A 14,486-nucleotide genomic window follows, 5' to 3' on the forward strand; every position below is an offset into this window, starting at 1 on the left:
ACTTGTCACCTCAAGGAAATTTTAACTGGTGATGTTATTGGAAGGGTTTTCAGTTTCAAGATCCTACCTTGTTCAAAGCAGCAGCACTGGAGATCTCTCCTGCCATTTGCACCTTATGCATTAAGGCCTGCATTCAGCCTCATTTCTGGAGATCCTGGAGTACCTGCCACCAGATTGGGATTGGGATTTGCCACCGCCCTAGTGGTTAATAGGCAACATTGCAAGCTTTTAAAAGATTTTAAAAATCAAATAGGAAACTACAGTCTTAAAGACTCCCTGCTCCTTCTTCAGCTTTTTACTTTCCCTCACAGGAAATAGTTGCTTCTTCCTGAGACTCCTGGTGTTCTTCTTTCAAGCTGGTTATTTCCTTGCTTCTTCTACTTCTTGTTGATTTTCTCTCTGTGTTTAGCCTTATCATTACTTCTCCTTCTCAGTGCCCCTTCCCCCACTGTGGTTGTTTCCCATTCATTTTTAGCCTTTAGTTCCCTTATCTGCAGCCCTACTTAGACTCTGTATTGTCTTTTTCCTGCCTTTAGTCACACTGTCCTCTGTATTTCACCCGCTCTAAACTTTTGCTAAGGACAGCTAAAGCTTTCCAAACTGAAAAACTCCCAGTTTCCCCATGTTTATGGAGATCAGAACCAGCTGCAATTAATGCACATTCTAGCTGGCTTTACCACTTGTCTTTCCTTTACTGTGTTTATTTCCAGTGTATTTATTCCTGGTGTGTGTGTTTAAATTGTGATTTTCTTTGGCATTACTCTTATTGTGATCCTCTGAGAAATTAATTATAAATTAATTTACCCCAAATTAATCTTCCCCATAACTTGATCTTCTAAGGAATTCATTGCAATTTGATTATCCCTAATCAATTTCCCCATCATTCAGTCCTGAGCTAGTAAACCAATGAAACCCTGTCAGTTAATTGGATTCCCTCCCTTTCTTTCCTCTACAATCAATTTCAAGTACAATAAATGAGACCTTGCTGCTTAGCTCCATGTAACTTGGCCTAGAGCTTGGCCCACAGGCTGCTGCTTTCCATATCATCCAAAGCCTGGATAGGAAAAGAGGCAGTGGTGCACTAGTATATACAGCCATGCCCACCAATTTGCCTATCTACTCTTTTGCCTGCCATATTGGGGATTCCAGACATGAGTTCTGCTCTGCTTTGTTGTTTGGCCATTGATCACGTCAATTGGTAACGTCATTTTCGGTGGCCATATTGGGAGATTTGTTTACCATCTGGCAGCTGTCTTGAGTGGGACAACCTGGACTGGGTTTCAGGAGGAACACTTCTGGTTGCCATCTTCAGAGCATTGTTTACTTCCAGTAACCTTCTTTAGAATTCTAAAATAAAATATAAATAATAACAGATGGTTTCTAATTCTTCTGGTTTTCCCCCCCACTTAAAGAGGTAATGATTACAGATCAACATGGAAATCACATTCAAAACCTGACATCAACTTGTTTGGATTCCTTGAAAATAGACGGTAGTGGTCTGGATAAATCAGAATTGAGAAGTGTTTGGCAGGTATTTCTTAACACCATGTTATGTAGGATTTGCATCAGTGAATTCATCTTATTTGGGGGGAGGGAACTTGTGCCTCTATCCCTGGCACAGCTTAATAACATTCATACAACTGATAAGAGGCAAAGGGGAGTTACTGCTTTCAAGCTTGTAAAGATTCTTGAAATGATTTACCTCTTATTTACTTCTGTTTTCATGGCAAGTAAATAGTCACCTTTGTGGTGCTATTATTCTTGCTAGTTGGGTCTTTATTCAGAACTCAAATAGTACAAAGCTTTCATAAACTTTCTGGAATGTTGTTACCTTGAGTTGAATTCATTTACTGTTTTCTCAACACATATTGGTTGACATGGGATATATCTAACTAAGGATAAAGATGGATCCACTTTGATTTATTATGCCATTTAAGTGTACCATATATTATGTTGCAGCATAATATAGATTCTTCACATAATATAGAAAGTGTGCAGACTCCTAGAGAGACAATCACAGCCGCACCCAGGTCAATCCTCTGCAGGCTACACTGAGTTGAGTTGAGCTGTGGTTTGGCTTTGCATGTCTGTTGAATCCAGGCTCATTGTTTAGCTCTTTCCAGACTAAACATGAGCAGCAACCGAGGTTCTATGTCTTAGGGCTCATGGTTTGGGTGGGATAGCTAAGCCAGAAGCCCAGGTTCAAGCAACATGCTCACTCAGAGCGTGGGAGCCTGCACACTCACATGTATGCTGCCTCCTTTGCATCCCCATTATGCTGCTCAGTGGAGCTCTTCTGGGTAGTGCAGGGCCTTTTCCTGTCTGGCCTGAAGGAGGTAGCAGAACTGGTGGTAGTTTGCTGTAACTTGTTTGGAAAGCTTTTTGAGGATGAAATTGCTTGCATCCACCTTTACTCAGCTGTTACAGCAGATGCATCTCAAGGGGTGTCCAGAACACTGTCTAGTCCTGCTGTGTTGGATGAGTGCCAGTTGGTAAGGCTTGAGCAGGTGGACAAGGTGTTTAAATTGCAGAGTTGTAAGAGCAGAAAATAATCAAAACCCCATATGCCATAAATAAAAGCATGTCTATCATTTCACTTTTATAATCAAATAACTTTATGAGATCCTATTGGTTTTTTAAATGTTGTTATGTGTTTCTTTATAGGCAGATACACAAACTATTTGTGTCACAGGAATCAGGTTTAAACCAGGTCCTCCTGGAACGAAAGAACTGTGTTTTGCTTGGCGTGAATTTTCTCATTTCTTGAGACTAAATTTAATTGCAGGACCTCCAGCTAAATTGGTGCTTGTGGACTGGACAGAGTTGGAAAACGTAAGTCTGCATCATGTAATACCAGCAATAGTCTCCATACCTCTGGGAAATAGAGAGAGGAGAGGCATGAACATAACGTTACAGCGTTTCGCTGATATTAAATACTTCTGAAACTTTAACATGGTCTCTGGTGTGAAAGGAGACATTGAAACAAAAAGAGTAACTTGTATGAAAATAACGTTTCTGACTGGAGTTTCTCATAATTGGCTCTTCTTCATAAGTAAGCGATTGATGAAATGGCTTCTGATCACTGTATGTTTTGCAGCTAAATTGCATTACACACCTAAAATGTCTCATTCCTTATATACCAAACCAATCACTGCAGCTTGCAGGAGGGGGCTTCCTTCAGATACCATCTTAATAGAAGGGGACATTCCACACAATGTGATAATTGGGCCTTTAGTGGGGCAGCACTTACCTCTTGAAATTCCATCCCGTTACATATTAGACAGGAATCTGTTGAAGATTTTCCTCTTTTAACAATCCTCCTGAGTAGAGATTTTTATCCCTGTTGGATTCTGTATTGCATTTGAAATGTTTTACACACACACACACACACACACACATTTAAAATACTTTTATATATTAATCTATTCTATATGTATGTTTTTACTGTATTGTTAAATCACTTTGAAATGCTTCATAAATAAAATAAATAAATAATACTACAGGTTTAAATAGCAATAATTTTTGAACTGCTTCTAGCCTGTGTCAGTGATTAATGGCAAAGAACTACAGAAGCCACTTATAGTCCAGCTGTGTGATCAGTGGAATAACCCATCTTCTGAACCTGATGTCAAAATCAACCTTTTAAAGGCTGGGAACTTAAAGGTAATTGCCTTGGAATTCATACATCTCACTGGAATATATCATTGTGCAACACACCCAAAATACAGAATGTTGTTAAAATGCATTCATCTGCATAGTGTCAGCACTTTATATGAGGACAAGTCCTTACCTCAGGGATCTTACAGTCTAAAATGTGACATAGAGGAGATATCCAGAGGCACTGAAAAATACGGTAAGAATGTAGTAACTGTTGCATTAGATATTTATTCTTAATTACAATAGGGTGTAGAAACTCAGGCTTGTGCTAAAAGCCCTGTGGAATAGGTGGGTCTTGAGGGATTTGGAATAAGTGAGCAAGAAGTGTGTATTTATAAAATACACCTCATTTTTTTAAATGCTTAGATTCCTAGCATATGTGATTGGACAATACCATTTAAAAACACATAATATATTTAGATAGATAGATAACAATTTTAAAATTATCATGTTATACTGTTAGGGATTGAAATAAAACCCTTAGTGTATTGCTCTATGCCAGATAATCTTGGGAACTGAGTGACTACAAGCTGGCTGCTAGGTTATTCAATTTACAAAAAAGAGACATGTAGTTGACAGTCCATTGGCCATGTCTGACCCACCAGTTGTCTTTCTGATGATTACAACTTCTCTTTAGCTGGAGCCACACACCAGTCTGACTCCAGGAAAAAGAGAGTAATAGCTGAAATATAGGGGTTTGCTGCTTAATGATTCTTTTAAGTTTCCCGTGGTAAATAACATTGTAACATAGAAGTGGCATCCCTAATCCTTAAGTGTTTGCTATATGCTGGGAGGGTAAAGCATCTTAACTATGGAGATACATGGAAAACTGAAATAGAAAATTTGCTGATTTGTAATAGTTAAATCATTATCAGTGCTTCTTAGTCATTCATTAATGGGGAGAAAATCAATTTTCTTGTCAGATTATTCCTTCAAACCAGCAGCATAAAACAGATGAAAATGGCAGAGCAAATTTCGGAGTTCTTAGAATTCATGCTCCTTGGTAAGTGATTGAAAACTCTTACATTCAACAGAAAATGTTTGGAATCGTTTCCAGGCCCAATTCAGAGCGTTGGTTTTCTCCCCATATGAACCAACCCAGACCCTCTGATTATCACCAGAGGCCCTGCTTCCTGGGGCCCTTCTCCACAAGAGATCTGAAGGGTGGCAACATGAGAATGGGCCTTTTCTGTGGCGACCCCATTTGTGGAATGCTGTCCCAAGGGAGGCTTGCCTGGCACCTTCATTACATATCATTAGGAACCAGGCAAAAATGTTCCTCTTCAACCACGCCTTTGGCTGTTAGTCAATCTATGACCTTTTAAATGTGTGATGGAGGGGGTGTTATTGTTTCTTTGCTATTTTGTCATGTGTTTCTTTGTTGAAACCTGCCTTGGGATCTTCGCCAAAAGGGAGGTAAAGGTAAAGGGACCCCTGACAGTTAGGTCCACTCACTTACAACTCTGGGGTTGCGGCGCTCATCTCGCTTTATTGGCCGAGGGAGCCGGCGTACAGCTTCCGGGTCATGTGGCCAGCATGACTAAGCCACTTCTGGCGAACCAGAGCAGCGCATGGAAACGCTGTTTACCTTCCCGCTGGAGCGGTACCTATTTATCTACTTGCACTTTGATATGCTTTCGAACTGCTAGGTTGGCAGGAGCAGGGACCGAGCAACGGGAGCTCACCCTGTCGCGGGGATTCGAACCGCCAACCTTCTGATCGGCAAGCCCTAGGCTCTGTGGTTTAGACCACAGTGCCACCCGCGTCCCTTTAAAGGGAGGTACATAAATTTAATAAATTATTATTATTATAAAAATCAGATACCCTTAAACGCCTGAAAGAACAGGGTGGACTTACCTGATGCTTGTCACTATTCTAATAAGTAGCAGCAACAGCTCTGCAGCTCTGCTCCACCTTGCGAGCCATTCCTAAAAAAAAAGTTAAAGGTGATGCAGCATGGCTTGTGAGGAAAAACTGAAGATTTGTGTACCTCAGATATGCTTCCCAGCAGTCACCAGTCTAACCTTGAAGGCACCCAGAAAAGGACATCCAGTGAAAATTTTAATTAACAGGAAGGTTCATCAAAGAAAAATTCTTTCAAATGCCTCAAGTCTCAAGCCAATTTAGGGTTTTATTGGCCAAGCTAAGCACTTTGAATTGAGTAAATATGTTTTGACCCGGACATAATGCATGTTTAGCTATCGGTTCCAGTTAAAAGTGTGATGATTGCATTCTGTACCAGTTGCAGTTTTCAGACGGTCATCAAGTGCCTCTTCACTCTCCATGAAGAAATAGCCTTCTCCTACACCCAGCTCTATCATTGGAGGCAAAGGTGCCCTTCGCAACTAAGAATCCCTTTCACCAGCTTAGGCTGGTGTGGCTGTTTCTGAATTACTGCAATGTGCTCTGTGTGGGGCTACCCTTGAGGTCTTACTATTTTATTTATTAAATTTCTGTATCTCCCTTCATCTGAAGATCACAGAGCAGTCTATAATATAAAAACATAAAAATACTTACCATAATAACAAACAAAAAACAATACCCCCCCCCAAACACACAGTTTAAAAGGCCATAGCTTGTTTAATTATCCAGCGGCCTAGGAGAAGATAATGTTTTTGCCTGGCACGTAAAGATACGCAACGAGGGTGCCATTATCTGAATTGAGTTTCAGATATTTTCCCCTCTTAAAACCCATTACTGACTCTAGGCACTTGTTCAAAATGTACATGGCTACACCTAGATCCAATGAAAATGAAAAGTGTAATCCACATATTTATAGCATCCAGTTCTAAAACTGTGAACAACCTCTCCCATTGGCTTCATACAGATGTAGTGGAAAATCTATACTTTTTTTTAGTTGTTGAAACTTTTTGGACAAAGAGGTATATTGGAGTTTAACCACGATTTTATTTTGCAGGGGAGAGCATACATTGCAATTTAAAGCCACATACAACAAGAACACACTAAACTGTCCAGTAATCAGATTAAATGTTCAGCCTGACCCCGAGAGGCCTGTACGTTTGAATGTCAAGTATGACACGAATGCTACCCTTGTAGCTGGAAACACCTTTCCTGGTGAGTTTTTGTTTGTGACATTTTAATCTAACCATATGTAAAGTCTTCACCATTTTTAGTTTCGTAACCATAGTTATATATAGCTTGGGGAAGTATAACATTCATGTATAAAATGGGTTTAGAACTCAGTTTGTGAAGACCTGTCTACAAATTCAGCATGGCCCTTGCCTAAGTTGCTGTGATGTTACATTTTCATAATTATTTAATTGCTGAAGCATTTATGTGGAGCACTAAAATCGTTGGTTTATAAGTGAACACCCTAGCAGTCGTTAGTGGTTAATCATTTTCAGGAAATGGATCTAAGCGTCTTGCAGGTTTCCACTTGCATGCTTGTCTTGGAAAGAGTTGGAATTCAGTGGTAGAGTACCTGCATTGCATGCAGAATGTTCAGCCCCTGGCTCCTCTAAGTTTTGCTGAGAAAGACAGCTGTCTGGAATCTGAGCCTCTGGAATCTGAGCCTCTGTCAGTCAGTGTAAGACAGTACTGAGCTAGGTGGGACCAGTGATCTGGCTTGGTATAAGATAGCTTCCTAATATTTCAGAACATTTTAATTTTGAAATGTAAAACAGAACTTTAGCGAGAAAGATTCATATGCTTTTTTCTCCCCACAGATTTCATTATTAGTGTTATTTCTGAAGCTGATAACATTATTAAAAATATAAGCCCAGGAATAATTTATATGAAAATGTGGGAAGGTAGTAGAACTATACCACAAAATGTAAGTAAAATTCTCTACCTTTTAGCTACTGAGCCAGGTTCAAGGTCTTGCTGTTGACATTTAAAGCCCCAAGCAACTTTCAAAGACTTGATATGATTACCCAAGCTTTCCTGGACTCCTAATTTTTAAATTCTCCTTTCATGCACTGCTCATTTTAATCTATCTATACATATTCTTATGTTTTTACTTTATTATTTAAAAGTCTTGTTTGAATAATGTTGCATTTTTACATGAATTGTTATTGATTTTTTAAAATCTGATTATATATTATGTAAACGGCTTAGTTTTTTTATAGATATACAGTGCATATTTTATAAAGAACTGTTAATATATGAAAGAGTGGAGCAAATGGCTTACACAAGAGCCACATTGGTGCTGTTTTAAATAGTTATACATGGCAGCTATTTAAACTCAGCATATGGGGATTGGATATCTCCCCTATGTCACTGAAGATATTTAAGAATCAAAGCATATGGTAATACAGTGAACCATTCCACTTGAATTGATCTTCCATGTATTATTAACCACATAATGGTAGCAATTTTATGCTGCTCCAACATGTCAACCATATCATGTCAGCCATCTTGTTGTTTGGAGGGCTTAAGGTGAACTTGACTTCTATTCCTTTTGTTAGGCTGTGGGGTTTAATCCAGAGTGGTGTTAAGTAGCAAGTCCTGTCAGTGCAAGGATTTCAGCTTGCATGACAGAACTTCCTCAGGGCAGGGCAGATTTGGAGAGAGCACAGACCACATGCAGGGCAAGTAAAGGCGTCCCATTGTAAAAGCTGAAATCCCTGTGCTGATGGGATGTATCAATTTGAATACCACCTATGATCTATTGAAAGCGTGTTTTTGATAGTAAAAGGACCAAATGGCAGAAATCAATTAATTTCATAGTACAGTAGAAGGAGAGTGAAGGATTGAGGGAACCCACACAATAACATCTTTACTTAGTTAATGAAGTGCCTTTCTTTAAAGCCCAGTTCTATTTATTCTGCTTGTCTGTTCATATTTAACAAAGTTATATTTAAAATTATACATATATGATCCCTTGTAATTTCTTTTTAAGGTTACAACGTATGTCTGTACCAAAACAAATGATGACGACAGTAGCTTTTTTTACTTCAGGTAAATAAATTTGGTAGGGCTCTAAATGGTTTTGTCATACCTTAGAAGAAGCAAAATGTCAAAGGTTAATACTGTAGTTACTTTATCACTGAAGGCAGTGTAGTAGCTGTGTAGAAATAATCTTTTAAAATGTGTTTACTGGGACGGGATTTGTTCTATATACAGTGTAAAAATTTCCTGCGTATTCAGGGTTATGTAAACAGTGACATTTCAACTACAGTGGTACCTCGAGTTACAATCGTCTCAGGTTACAAAGGCTTCAGGTTACAAACTCCGCTAAACCTGGAAGAGTTACCTTGAGTTAAGAACTTTGCCCCAGGATGAGAACGGAAATGGTGTGCCGGCAGCGCAGTGGCAGCAAGAGGCCCCATTAGCGAAAGCACGCCTCTAGTTAAGAACAGTTTCAGGTTAAGAACGGACCTCCAGAATGAATTAAGTTTGTAACTAGAGGTACCACTGTACTAAGTATCCATTGGTGGCTGGCAGTTGTCACTTAACTAGTTGCATAAGACTGGTCTGGGAAAAGCTGGGGTTTTTAAAACTGAGTTAGATTGCAAAATTTCACTTCTGATTGGCTTGCTGGATAAAAATTCTTTGTTACTCATTGGGTAGGGCAAGTGTTCTGATGGGGGTGTAGAATTTTGAGCCACTCAAATCTAATTGGTTGAAGGGTGGGCTGGCTAGAATTTTGACTGTCCAGGGAAAAAGCATAACTGCCTGAGGCTGCTGGCCAGAAGAGGAAAGGAAGAAGGAAGTCTGGAGTTGAAGCAGGTGGAAGCCAGGCAAGTGACTATTGAATATATTGTTAGGAAGAGGCTTGGAAATACAGTCTTTCCCCAAAAGAGCTAAATTACTAAATTAAGTCAAAGATTGAAAGAAAGGCCATCAAAGGCCAGTAAGCAGGAGTGGAGCAAGGAGCTACTGGAGCCAACCAGAGAGAGAACTGCCTGAAAGCCTGGCTTAGAGAAAACCAGCAGAAGTCCTCTATACCTGATGGTGAAACTGACTGATATGGGGAGAAATGACTAAATATAATTGGTATATGAGTTTGATAGGTAAAGGAACTAAGTTTTTTACAAGCCAGTCTTATGTAAGCTTCTGTATTAGCAAGTAACTGCCATTTATAATAAGAGAAACCCTATAAAAGCAAATATAAGCCTTAAAGAAACGGTAACCAATTTAAGTATAGTATTCGCCTTCAGTCAATCTCTTTATTCTGTGAACCGCCCTGTACCTGAGGGTCTCAAGGCAGTTCACAGAATATAAATTCAATAATAATAATAATTTATTGTTATAGTCAGAATTTACCTTGTTTTCCTTTATAGTTAATAATAAAGGACAACAAAGTGCATCTACTGGTTTGTACCTTGTCTAAAGTAACATAGCTACTGTGTTATAAATTAAGGTTTTTGTAAATGCCATTAGTAAAGATATAGGGGAGCAACAGTTACAAGATTTGAAATATAAGCACAGAGGTGGGAATAAAATAGGAACCCCTTCACACCACCAGCGAATAAGCAGTTGTAAATAGAAGCTGGTTTTTGATCAAAACCCGGAAGTAACCCTTTCCAGTGCTTCTGGGTCGCCACAGGACGTAACCTGAAAGAACGTAACATGAAGTGGACGTAACATGAGGTATGACTGTATAGGAATTAATTCTTTGCATATTAGTAATTAGAATAAGATATATGAGGGGAAAATATATTACTTAGAAGAAGCTTTGGGTTAGATTCAGAGGTGTCTTTCCTTCAACAAGATCTACTTGCATTGAAAGAATGAAACATTTGGTTCAGCTCATAAAATGTATCCTCATTTAATAGAGAGGTGGGTATGTGTTAGAAAATATAGATACTGAAAGTTTTACTTTGTTACTAAAATCCCGATATTTGCAATTTAGGCAAAAAATGGTTCCAGAGAAAGTGGGCACCTACAGCATCCAGTTTGCATTTGCCATTGACAAAATAAACATTCTTAACAGCGAACAGGTTTGCTTTTGAAATAACAGTTATAAAATAAAATGCTGTACTTTGCAGCAGACATTTTTCTTACTTTATCTCATAAGATTTGAATGAGTTACAAGCTAATTTATGTTGATGTTTTGAATAACCTGTTCAACCTTTACTACTTTCTTAGAAATAAAAAGGCCTTTCCCTGAAGTATTTCCTTCTCTTGCATGAACCTACCCATCCGTTAAAATCATTAAAACATCATACAACAATAAAATAATAGAATACAAAACAAATGGTCAACACTGAGTCAAGCCAATTCTCTAAAAACAGTTGGTGAAACAAACATTTTTAGCAGGTGACAAAATATCAGAAGTCTAGGTACTTGTCTGTTTTCAAAGGAGCAGTCTTCCAAAGAGCTAGTGCTATTCATAAGTCTATTCATAAGGAACTCATCTATCCACTTAAAATGATAGTCCCTGAATAACCACTCATATGCAGACAAATTCGACAGAACTTAAAGGGACACTTTCCCCCTGCCCACCCCCCAATTTCCTGCTCAAATATATACACATGGAGATCCCTCTTTCTCCATTTGGAGGTACCCAGAAAGAAACAGTCTAAACACTGCTGCCACCCAGAAATCATGCTGTCATGCAAGGGACCCCAAGGGTCATCTAGTTCAACCCGCTGCAGTTCAGGAATCCTGTCCACAGCCATCCCTGGGTGGACCCGAACCACCAACTTTCTGGTTAACAGCCAGACACACTGACCCGTAGCACCACCTGAGACGGATGCCGACAATAGAAGAATCGCTCCACTTTTCCATTTTTAAAACTTGCTCTCTGGCACTACTGTTTTCTCTGTTGCTGGGTTTACTAGGTTGATGCTGCTTTTAATTTGCTTTTGATTTCCATGTTGTACTTTATATTTTTGGGGGTTTAAAAAAATGCACCACCTAGAGAACTATCTATAATGGGCATTCTATAGTGGAATTCTCCCATACATAAGCTCAGTGTCTGTGCTTGACTAGATCAAGCCCAATTTTTTCAATGAATGAGGCAAGTCCTGATTCAAAAGTACCTGGCCTTCCTCTGTATGTTTTTGCTCTACCACTGTCATATGGAACAGTGGTGGAGAAGAGAGTAGTACAGCATTTTAGGAAATACTTGTGACAACAGCAGCTACTTCTTTTCCACAATTCCTTGTTGTGCAGTTCATGTAAAGGTCCAGAGGGATGGGCTAATTAGTAGCATTAATACTTTCTTGAATGCATTATATAAAGCTGCAGTGAATAAGCACAAATCCAGAAATAGATGTAGTTTGGCCCAACTCATACAAGTTTTGAAGTGTGATTTCCACTTTTGTGTAGTCAGGGCCTTCAGTGATAGCAGTGTAGGAACTATCCAGTGGCTGTCAGTTGCAGTTGATAAAACTACAGCATGGGCCCAGCTGTATGGAAGCAAAACACACAAGAAGAATACATATGAATTGGAAACTTAGTATTCTACAATTAAGGTTGTTTCTATTCTTGATTTGCCTTAAAAGACATGCTTCAGTACTTGTTGACCGCCTTTAAGACTGTGAACTGAGTATTGTGATGATCTTTTCCTCAGATTGTTTTTGAAGTGGAGCCTAATGAACCAACACAGCTGATGCCAAGAATTTTGCCAAATACTCCTACCGTTTCTAATGCTCAGAGTCTTGGCAGTCGGACCCTTGTCAAAGACTTGACTCTCGTTATTATGGTAATTAAGTAGGATTGTATGTAATAAAATGACTTAAAATGGAATGGATTTCACTTTTTAAGAAAGGTATATTGAAGCTGGATAAAATAGACATTGGTTCTCTTATTTCCTGCTTTACAATCAATATTTTGAAAAAAGTGGATTTTAAGTTCCATCTGATTGTTTGGCCATATAGCTATAGAGAGAGGCTTAAAGGGCCTCAGTTGGTCCCTGGGCCTGAGGGCCACCCCACATGTAAACAGTTAACTTGTATTGTATTTATCATTTCCATTAAGGTTGGCAGCCCATTACTTGTATTTTGTTTTAGGAAAAACCTTAAATTTTATCCTGGGTTATTCCAGCAATTGTTCTTTATAAGGTGGAAGTTTAGTCTTCTGGGGTTTAGTCTTTGTGATTAGGCGTGCTGAGACTGAAAAACCTGGAATTTACGGTATTCCACTTGAAAAGTAAGATATGAGATATATGGAGCCTATTCCCAGTATTCAACAGCAGTCATCCATAATCTTAATTACAAAGGGTGATTCTCATCTAATTCACACTCAGAGTAGACCCATTAATTTCAAAAGTCTCCTCTGAATATGACTATCAGTGAATATAAAAAAGCATTTCAAAGTCCCACTTCACTCTTCCCAGGTTGTTTTTTTCCCCTATTGAAAAGATCTTGGGTGGTTTTCAATTAAGTTTTACCTGGAGTAGATCCATTAAAATTAATGAACATGACTTAGTTAGGTTTATTAATTTACCTTGTGGGATACTGGGGCCAATGGTGTGGGTTGTTCCTCAGCACTTGATTGCAGGCAGGAGTGATCTGATTGATTTCAGTGGGTCTACTTTGAGTAAAACTAAGTTGAAATGCCCAACTGCATTTTAAGCTCAGGACAGTGCAGTTTGCAGGAAAGGGGCTGTAAACTTCCGAAGAGTTCTGGAAACAAAAAGGGCACACAAACAAAATATGTGCACATACTCCAACCTCAAAATACATGTTATGGGCAGGGTACACAACTCTAATATCTTCTTAATTTTAAGGATGAATATAAAAACTGCACTGGCAATGACTTGGATGGGAAAATCATAGCTAAAATTCGAAGTTCAACTGATAAAGTTAAGGACATCCCACTGTTTCAGGGTAAAACAGATACAGTTGAGTTTCCATTTCACAGAGGAATTGTTGAAATTGAGGTGAGTCTTCTAAACATAATTGTAATGTAAGTTTAGAGGTAATATTCCTAAAACCGAAAGCAGCCATGTATTCTCTTGCACATGTGTCACTTTTCCTTACATTTTTCCTGTGTTTTAAGAAACTTTAGATACTAATGGGCATGATCCAGAGAAAATAAGTAAATTTATAGCACAGTCATATATATATATATATATATATATATATATATATATATATATCTACAAAAATTCTTACAAAGTTCAACAGTGCTTAGTCCCAGGAAAAGATTATAGGATGGCAGGTTTAAGTCCTGTTTATTACATTCGAAGAATTAAACCTATAAAGCTTATTGAAATCAATGGTTTATTTCAATCATGTTCAGTATTTACAAACTGGCACCCATTATATTTTAGTGCTTATTGATGAGAAGTGATTCTTTTTTTCTTATGACAAGCTCTGATCCCTTGGGATCTACTGTCTGCTTCCATGGTAATAGCAGTAACTTTAACTCCACATTGGGAGTTGAATGTTTTGTTTTACTACGTATTATTCATTTCGGTTCTCTCCATGCTGCCTTTTGTACTATTTTTAAGTATAGAATAATGAATAAAAGCTTACCAAGAGAGCATACAAGGTATAGATATATTTCTAAATTGAAGCTTCATTTTATGTCTTACGTTACAAAGTAAGCTAGATCAATGGTACATATAACCTTTTAACCTTGAAAAAATACTTTTTGCTAAAAATGTTCTGTTAGTATATGTCAGAATTAATATGGAATGAAAGTATAGCTAATTTTTGCACAAATATTTTTATATACAGCAATCTGAAATCAATGATAAAAATATATGTCTGTTTTTCTTCAGGATCTTGTGCTGGCAGAAAATAGTCCAGGGAGAGATAGTACTGAATATATTCTTGTATTTGAGCCAGATATACCCATTTTGAATCAACGTTTGGAACCTTATTGTCTGCCTTTTATGTTTTATGATGGTGAGTTTCAACTGTTTCTATTTTTTACTTTCTAAAATGTAATGTGTATTTTCTATAAATCTT

General features: G+C 38.2%; 1 protein-coding gene across 5 annotated transcripts in view; it reads left to right on the top strand.

Moving 5' to 3' along the window:
- Positions 1-14,486, top strand: part of SMCHD1 (structural maintenance of chromosomes flexible hinge domain containing 1) — a 60,050-nt gene that overhangs the window by 33,984 nt on the left and 11,580 nt on the right. For all 5 annotated transcript variants that reach the window (XM_053396448.1, XM_053396447.1, XM_053396446.1 and 2 more), the window contains 11 exons: positions 1,413-1,531; positions 2,665-2,832; positions 3,538-3,663; positions 4,581-4,660; positions 6,575-6,732; positions 7,344-7,450; positions 8,519-8,577; positions 10,475-10,562; positions 12,140-12,271; positions 13,298-13,450; positions 14,297-14,423. In XM_053396448.1, coding sequence (XP_053252423.1) covers positions 1,413-1,531; positions 2,665-2,832; positions 3,538-3,663; positions 4,581-4,660; positions 6,575-6,732; positions 7,344-7,450; positions 8,519-8,577; positions 10,475-10,562; positions 12,140-12,271; positions 13,298-13,450; positions 14,297-14,423 — 1,317 coding nt within the window. The remainder of the gene's footprint in view (positions 1-1,412; positions 1,532-2,664; positions 2,833-3,537; positions 3,664-4,580; positions 4,661-6,574; positions 6,733-7,343; positions 7,451-8,518; positions 8,578-10,474; positions 10,563-12,139; positions 12,272-13,297; positions 13,451-14,296; positions 14,424-14,486) is intronic.

This window comes from Podarcis raffonei, chromosome 7 (genome assembly GCF_027172205.1).
Source record: "Podarcis raffonei isolate rPodRaf1 chromosome 7, rPodRaf1.pri, whole genome shotgun sequence".
Lineage (NCBI taxonomy): Eukaryota > Metazoa > Chordata > Lepidosauria > Squamata > Lacertidae > Podarcis > Podarcis raffonei.